The sequence below is a fragment of the Diadema setosum genome, unplaced genomic scaffold (assembly GCF_964275005.1).
Source record: "Diadema setosum unplaced genomic scaffold, eeDiaSeto1 scaffold_66, whole genome shotgun sequence".
Lineage (NCBI taxonomy): Eukaryota > Metazoa > Echinodermata > Echinoidea > Diadematoida > Diadematidae > Diadema > Diadema setosum.
This window is the reverse complement of record NW_027307692.1, coordinates 41,024-49,954: the sequence shown is the minus strand read 5'-3', so window position 1 is coordinate 49,954 and position 8,931 is coordinate 41,024. Positions and strand designations below refer to the sequence as shown.

At 41.0% G+C, this 8,931-nt stretch overlaps 1 protein-coding gene across 1 annotated transcript; it reads right to left on the bottom strand.

Moving 5' to 3' along the window:
- Positions 1-2,330: 2,330 nt before the first annotated feature.
- LOC140245930 (uncharacterized) lies at positions 2,331-8,720 on the bottom strand. Its single transcript, XM_072325398.1, has 2 exons — positions 8,574-8,720; positions 2,331-3,542 (listed from the first exon to the last, which is right to left on the bottom strand). Exons 1-2 carry the CDS (start codon positions 8,718-8,720, stop codon positions 2,331-2,333), a joined length of 1,359 nt encoding a protein of 452 aa, XP_072181499.1.
- Positions 8,721-8,931: the final 211 nt, after the last annotated feature.

Here is an 8,931-nt window from a genome sequence, read left to right as displayed (position 1 = left end):
TTATGTAAAAGGTGTCCTTATTTTGTTCCATATGGACTCTCACTTCATTCTCCCACTTCTTTCTCTCACACAAAGGAGGTCACAAAATTTGTCTGCTGCAATAACTTGTTTTGTTGGTTACAGAAAAAAAAAACAAAACACAGCCTTGCAATCTCACACAAACTTACCACAGTAGCGCATGTCAAACCATACAGTGTATTCCCTTTAGTCGTGTGGCATCTGCTCCTGTGTCTACAGGCCGTGTCACACCTTCCCGGGCAAGCCTTGCGTGCGACTTGTGAAGAACAATTTTTACTACCCGGAGGTCCCCGCAGATGACCCGCACATGACAGTAACTAACACGTATCTCATCCGTAGTCGCCCGGAGGTGCGCACGCAAATCTTTTTACCCGCAACCATGTTCAGGCCCTGTCACACCTTTCCGGGCATGCTAGCGGGCTTGTTGTGTGTGGGGATTTTAATTTTCCAGCATACCGAACAATTTCTAAGGGAGGACAAGGATTCGGGGGAGTTTGGGCATTTGTCTTACTTGCTGGACGTGTTCTACTTCAATTCTACTTACGGGTTTACTGTGTGACCTGTGTACCAGTCGCGTGGGTGCTGACAACTCAGAGAAGGAATTCCTCTGAAGGAATGGCAGAAGTCCCACAGAATGTCATTATCTTGGCTGCATACGGGGACTGCGAAGTACGTGTGTGGGAGTTGCCTGCGAGGTGCTGACGCTAAGGGCCTCCTACTGGCGTTCTGCGTGGACCTCTCCGGGCATCCCCGCGACTCACCCGGACAAAGTTTTTATCATGCTCAAGACCTGGCTGCGGTTAAATGGGACCTGCGTGCGCACCTCCGGGCAACTGCAGGCGAGATACGCGCTAGGTACTGTCAGGTGCGGACCAACTGCCGAGAGCTCCGGGTAGCAAATCTGTTTCCCCGCAAGTCAAGCCGCAAAACTTCCCCGACACGGTATTACAAGGCCTTGAGCATGCTCAAAACTTGTTCCGAGTGAGTCGTGGGGGTTTGCTCGCAGAGGTACACAAAGTACACCAGTAGGAGACCCTTACCGGCAGCACCTCTCAGGCAATTCTAACGCAGGTACTTCTCAGTACCTGTAAGTCTCTCGTAACAGCAAACGGATCGGTTTCAAAGCTCTCAGGCAGGTCACACGGAATACACGCAAGTAGAAGATAGGTAGCACGCGTCTAGTAGGTAAGAAACAAGTGCGAAACTCGCAAACATTCTTGTCCGCCCGGTGAAATTCTCCTGCGTGCTGGAAAATCCCTCCTCGCAACAAGCCCGAGTAGCTTGCCCGCCGGAAAGGTGTGACACGGCCTTTACGTTTGTGTGTGCGTGTGTGTGTGTTTTGAGCTATACATACACCACACTGACATGCTTGACGCGGATTCACGACGAATATCTCTGTGTCGCCTTCGATACCATTGTTGCTTCGTTATGTCATTAGACCCCTCTGAATAACAATTTCCAGAAAGACGCCTGTCCAACAGACCATTGTGCTCACTTTTATTGCTGGGTAATGAATAGATATAATCGAATTTGAATTTCCTTAACACACAGGCTGCCATACTACAGACTTGTGATTGAAATCAACTATGTCATCAATAATGATTCTTCATAAGACAGTGCCCTGGTTTGTAACGTGCTGTAAAAGGGACGTCCCCTTCCACAGTAGCCTAATTATATTAATATACTTCGTAACATATAGATATGTCCATGTAAGTGGAGACTAGAAACTCGTTGAAATATATGAGTTAGTGAGAATTTTTCTTTCTCTTCTGCCCAATATCATATTCCTTGACCTAACTTCTTACACTATACAAACATTGTGGCATCAGTAAACACACGTGTTTACTGAAGTAAGCACACAAATCTTGTGTGCATTAATATGTACATCAAGAGAGTGTAAATGCGACATATTATTCACATTTCGAGTTTTAAGATTCAACTATCCACGTTCTACTATTCGACTTTCAACGTATAAAGAGCTTCAACTTTCACTTCCGGGAAGAGTACGCTAAAAGGAATGTATGAGAACCCATAATCAGTGATAATGTAGAAAAATCTGTTAACATAATTTTTGTCATTAACAAAGACCCATCGAACAAAACATGCCAACCGATCTCCTATTCTAAAATGACGCATATACAAAAGAAACGTCACGCTTGGTTAGGACAAATTTCATTACATGTATCTCTATTGCAGTACGATCCACACACTTTTCATTATCACGCATTGCTTGCTTTTTATATTATATCTAATGACAATGGAGGTGAATATCAAATTGAATCGAATCTTTGCGATCATAACATCAACAGCTTTCACTTTAGAAGTTTGATCATTTCTTCATATCCCGGAGCTTTCGTAAATACCAATATCTCATTGTCGCCGTTGATGGCTACTGTCTCTGATGACGTCACCAGGAATTCGGACAGCAGGAAGGTGGAGCGTGATATCTTGCAGCGAATGATGTTTTCAATTTTCCCGCCGCAGTGGCGTGTCGCCACATACGTCGTGGTATCGTCCGTCTTTTTATACATGATATAAAGGACATCATGGTACGCAGCACAGCGCACCTCACTCCAGTCGGAATTTTGGATCCTCTCTTTCACCGCCCCGTGTTCGTCGTAGACGCAGATGGTGGTAATGCTTGTCTGCACTACAATCCAGCCTCGACTGAGAACATGGAGTCCGTGGATTTTCTTCCCGCTTACGGGAACAGTCTTGATGATTTTCCCATTGCGCGGGTTTAAAAAGTATATCTTCCCGTTCGACTCGTCCCCGACGAGAATCAGTCCGTCTCGAGAGACGGCAACGCGGCCGCATGCCGACGGTAGGGTCCAGGACTTGGTGGCTGTTCCTTTGGAGTCGTACAGATGGATTGCTTTACTATTGTATTCGCTGACCACGTAACCATCGTTGTCAGAGGACACGCAATCGCAAATGTCGAAGTGCGTGTCGCTGATCACGGCCCGCGTCTGCTGCGTGTCGAGATTCATTTCGAAGAGCCCCGACCGCATCTCGTTCGTCATAATGACGCTGTTTCCGGTCCTGCTCGAAGTCAAGAGCTCCGGATAGGCAACGGAAGGAGGGATCGAAACGCTCCCGTGCAGCTCCCATGAGTGCTTGACTCCAGTAAGGTTCCCCAGGAGCTCCTCCGATTCGTCCTTTTGGCGCGCAAACTTGATCTTTCGGCAGGCGGCTGTGAGCTTGCGCACGGCGTCTAGATTTTCCTTCGCCGCCGCGGTGAGTGTGTGACTGAGCGACGCCTCCTTCTCCTCCGCCACCTTGGCGTCCATCATTGAATCCGCTCCTGGTCTCTCCAGCTCGGTCTCGAGGCGCTCCCGTCGATCCTTCATCCATGACTCGAATGTCGTGCGAAGTTTTTTGATTTCGTCGAGGAGTGTCTCCTTCCTTTCCCGAATGGACACGTTCTTGAGAGTTGCTCTCTGATGAATGTCGCGGATCTTCTGGTCCCGATCGGCCATGATCTTTCGAATAGCCGCTTCCGCCTCGTGCTTGGCTCTGCTTACCTGTCAAAAAACAAAACAAAACAGCAACAACAACAAGGAAAATTAACAGACATGACGGACAGAGAGACAACAAAAAAAGAGACAAAATCAACTTCGTGCAGATGACACGGCAATTATTGTGTTTCCAGGTAGTATGACTATCCTACTTTGCTTTTCAGGATATATTAACGCATTTTACTGACGGCGAAAGACATGAAAGAGCAGACTGAATATCAGCAAAGGGTCTAGAAAGCAGACTCCGTGACAAAAAAAAAAGAAGAAACAAGTTGGTATCAAGAGGTCAGATGGTTCCAGTAATGAACGTTTTAGATGCTAAGAAAGGAAAATTGTTGAACTTCTCTCTCTCCATCTTTCTCATTGTCAAAAAAAAAAAAAGAAAAGAGGAAGAAAAAGAAAAAGACATAGCGTTCCCGAAAATTTCTAGCCCCTGCAAAATATTTAGATAAGCATGATAAGGACTATTGTGCTGGCATGGGTATTATTCTGTTTTACACTCTTGTTCACCTTGCAAGGACACCCTGCATCATGTTTCCATGGTTACTTCAGGCTCACATCAAGAGCGCTGATAAACTTCTTCTTTATCATCATCTCCTCCCTCCCCCCCCCCCCCCTCTCTCTCTCTCTCCCTCTCTTTCCCAGAATCACCCATCTCCCTTTACCCTGCATTCCCCTCTTCCATCTTTCTCGGTCTCTATACGTCGGTAAATTGAAAAGGAGTAAGCACGCTCCTGACCAAACAATATCAGCTTGTATCACATGTTTTAACGCTTAATTGAACGCGCTCTATACCTGCTTCCGACCTTTTTTTTTTTGCCATGGTTGACGCCACGAGCACCTGGAATTAAAATGCGACAGTAAAATCAATTTTGATTACAACAACAATGACGCGCAAGGGTAGTGTAAAAATAAAGCATTAATAGAAGTTGTTTTGAACTCCCTTTTATTGAATGCTCTGCTGCAACCTTTGTTCAATGCGGTGGTGCTATCTTTTTATTTCTTCATTTATTCGCATTTGACCGTAAATAAGGATGGCAAAAAGAACTGCAGGTGCAGTTAGCGTTTTTTACAACATGGCAGGACAAACCATCTACCGCTCCGTGTGGGACGAGTGTGAACTGATGGCGTTACGATGTATAATTCGTACATGGCAAAGAATAGATATAATGTGGATGTTGCGTTGTTATTGTTGAATAATGATTTGGTGATGAAGTTATTAACTTTTCCTACAGACTGGAAAATTTGCTATTAAACAAAAATTTAATGACATGCCTGTAGGTGATAATTCGAAAGAAAGTCAATTTGCCGCTGATTTACAAGAGTAATGTAATCCTTGTAATCCTTCTTCTTTTTTCATTGCCTCAAAAGCGTAGTGTAAAAATAAAGCATTAACACAAGTCGTTTTGAACTCCCTTTTATTGAATGCTTTGCTGCAACCGATGTTCAATGCGGTGGTGCTGTCATTTTATTTCTTCGTTTATTGGCATTTGACCGTTTATTCGCATTTGACCGTGAATTCGGGCCGGCCATCTTTTCAAGCAATGTTTATAATGTCGGCCCTCTGCATTAATCACTTCTTAACTACAATATTGTTCATGTAACCCCTGCTGCATAGACATGCATACTGTATAATATCAATTAATACTGCATATATATCAATTAATGATATTATATTGATTAATGATATTATATCATTAATTTCCTTCAAATACAAATTAAGACAGAATTTATTGAATAATTACATTGCGTAAGTCCATTGAAATGTCCTTCTTTCTCGTTTATGTGCCTTTTCCTGCTGTGTTGGTTGTTGTCATTCAAATCAGTTAAGCCTCTCTGTTTGCGCTCTTAAATTCCATCACACCAGTATCCCTTTTCGTATCCTAAGACTTCGGAACGCGTGAACAGCTGGCTTGTTGTATTCCCCTCAGTGCTATACTGGCTGGTAATTCTAATTCTAATCCTAATTCTTCTTTGAATGTTAGTACTTGTATGTTCACTCTTTAGGTTTCCCGTATCTCTTCCGAGGACTCGCATGTCGAGTTGTTCTCTTTTCACCATTATTCAAATCATATTATTACACTATTGTCAACATTGTTAAATCAACTGTTCTTACATCTGCAGAATGTGGTTGTCTGTATATCACTATTTGTATTGAGAAGATTCTGTTAGTGCCCCAGGTATTTTTGCCTTTCATTTTTGTTTTTCTTTATTTTGGTCCTACGTTGCATCCGTGCTCCTCATCTTTACACTCTGTTCAGAATTTGGGACCTACGCTTAACAAGCTCGCTTTTAAGTAGGTTCCATCATATTTCTTTAGCGTTATACATAGAACCAAACGTACGATGATTGACCGCTGTAATGTTCTGCATGCTTACATTAATTTACTGTGCATCCAAGCCGGATAAATTTTGATTCACTATGTTTTTATTATATTTGATGTATATTCCTTCATTGAGAAGTATGAAAATAAGTTGAATTGAATTGAATTGAATTTATATCGTTGTTTATGCAAGTCAAACGACTCTGTGATGAATTTACTTTGTATAATTTTATTTCCTACATGTTCATGATTATGTAACTTATGTATATTGATTTGCAGAAAATAAAGTATCTTTCAAACAAAAAACAATACGGCTGATGGCAAAAAGAACTGCAGGTGCAGTTAGCGTTTTCCTACACCATGGCAGGACAAACCATCTACCGCTCCGTGTGGGACGCGTGTGAACTGATGGTGTTACGATGTATGATACCTTGTACATGGCAAACAATAGATATAATGTTAATATTGTGTTGTTATTGTTGAATAATGATTCAATGATGAAGTTATCAGTAAAATTTTGCTACAGACTAAGAAATTTGCTACCAAACAAATGACATGCCTGTAAGGTGATAGTTCGATAGAAAGTCCATTTGCCGCTGATTTACAGGAGTAATGTGATATTTTTTTTTCAATGCCTCGAAAAAATTAAACAAACAGATGCCTAGTATCATACAAAGTATTTCATTATGACTATGCTTTTGTTCATTTCAGGAATATTTTGCAACATATTCCAGATGCTCTTAGAAGCTATTTTTCTAAACACATCGTGCATGATATGTATATGTATATATATATATATATATATATATATATATATATATATATATATTATATATATATTTGTTATTTGCTTGACTGCGTTTATACGTCATCTCCTTTTAATTTCAATTATGTTCATCTCTTGGTTTGTTGTAATTATATAAGAAAAACCCATGTCCGATTTCGCATGTGATTTCTGCGTTTCAGTAAGCATTGTTGTACGTTGTTTTGATTTTTTTTCCCCATGGAACAGGTTCTAAACAGCGACGATGCAACAAAGCAATCATGATTCACTGCTATTTAAGTCTTCCTTTGATCACTTTTCGGCAACAGTTTGCATCCAAGAACATCTTATAGTAGATGTAATTAAAACATTCTCAGGGGAATCTGCCTTTCTCATCTTCGAATGCAATCGTCTTACGTGCATTCTAAGCAAATGGCTGAATTTGGTTTCAGAATTATATGAAGTTTCCGGGTTTTTTTTTTTCTTCATTTCTTTGTACAATTTCTCTCTCCTGCTGCCGAGGACATAAACTCCGAATGACTTAATTAACTAATTCCCATAACAGCATTGCAGGATCAAGAACGATGGGTCTATGGCTATGATTCATTATAGATTTTTAACAGCTGATGATTCTGCTATCTTTTCTTCCTTTATTCCCCTCATCCCCCCCCCCCACATCAACTGAAAATTATTACGTTCCATGCAATAAATTGTAAAGATGTTTCCTTAGTACCTATATGGCAAAACGTTGTGTGGTATAGGCCCTCTGGCTCCATATGCATGGTCAACACCATATTATGTGTGTCCGTATTTCTCCTGAGTGAGTTTTTGAACATTTATTCACAGTTTCTTTAAAAATAAAATAAAAAACAAAGATACAAACAAACAAACAAACAAACTGCATAGGATCATACATGTAATATCTTCCATTTCGGGAGATACCACCTGACAGAATACTTAGTGGCATGTCCCAAAGCTAATTTTAGACATTATAAAAAAGAAAAATAGTCAGGCTTGACAGGGGTGGATTAAGTGTACAAAACATATTTCAATTTTGCTGCATTTCGTTCGTTACACATCAAACAAACGAACATGCTGCGTAGTTACACGTATACATGTAGGCCCTAATATTCTGGCTGCAACGCCAAAATGTGCGTACACACGTATAGAATCTTTCCGGGAATTCAGTGAACGAGTTATTTTTCTAGGAGTGCAAAAAGAACAAACGGGACCTTTGGTCCTCTTTGCCATTGTTGCGCAATTTAGTGTCGACAGTGATGCCTACATGAATTGAATTTCGGATTCATTTTATTTTGTATAGAGTGTCATCAAAGATGATATTTGTGGGCAAAACTCCAATCGCATATCGCGAAAAAGCACGTGTGCGTAGTTTTCCGAAAATTAGCTGTTTTACCCTGTATATTTTTTCTGTATCAGAGACCTTTTTCTTGTTTTGTGAGAACTATAGAACCAACCATTCTGTCACTTAAATGTAATCAGTCGCAAGATTCATGCCATTAAACATTAGTAAAGAAAAAAAAAACGAGCAATGCACTATGCGAAACAACCAAGAATCTGCTGCTTCTGATTAATGAAAGACTCGACGAAAGAATTTCATGCATTTGAATAATATCCTGCTGTGATGTTATTCTCTGCATTATTTCGCTGCTTTGTATTATGTGTCGTTCAGTATAGCAGTTATCTCAGCAAATTTGAATACAATCCTAAACTGACAACTTGGTTATGAGGTTGATACGTATACGAAAATTGTGACTTCCAAATATTTACCTCGTAAATAGCTGCTATAGGTGACCTAAAAGGGTGGGAAGGACGAGTAATCAGTGATAGTAGGACTCTACATAAAAATTGTATAACTTTCCAAGAGTCACTGATGTGGGAATATCAATAAAACATTGCAAACTGATTGCTAAAGGAACTGAAGTGAAAATACCTGTGCGCCCACGTCTTTCTCGACAGTAGTCACGTCCTCGTCCACGGCTGCCGACACGCTCTCCACGAGGCTTTCGAAGCTCGCTCTCCCCTCATCGGTGCAGCGGTTGACCATGGAAAAATACCTGGATTTCTTCTCGTCAGCCATGTTGATGCAGAGATCGAATTTAGAGCTGTCCGTTTTACAATGATACACCAAATATTCATAAAATGAATAACCTCATCAATAAATTCTTTAAAACTATGGTTGCGTTTTCGTTTTGGTATTGCAGGGGCTGCGAAAAAAAGAAACAAACAAAAAACACTTTATATTTCCGTCTCTTTTTTTTTTTTTTGGGGGGGGGGGATGGGATCGTGGA

Bases quoted from the DNA above. Each gene is read 5' to 3' on its own strand.
- LOC140245930 (XM_072325398.1), bottom strand. From the start codon at position 8,720: ATGGCTGACGAGAAGAAATCCAGGTATTTTTCCATGGTCAACCGCTGC. The intron at 3,543-8,573 runs GTATTTTCACTT...GTTTTTTGACAG, and splicing joins AGAAAGACGTGGGCGCACAG to GTAAGCAGAGCCAAGCACGA.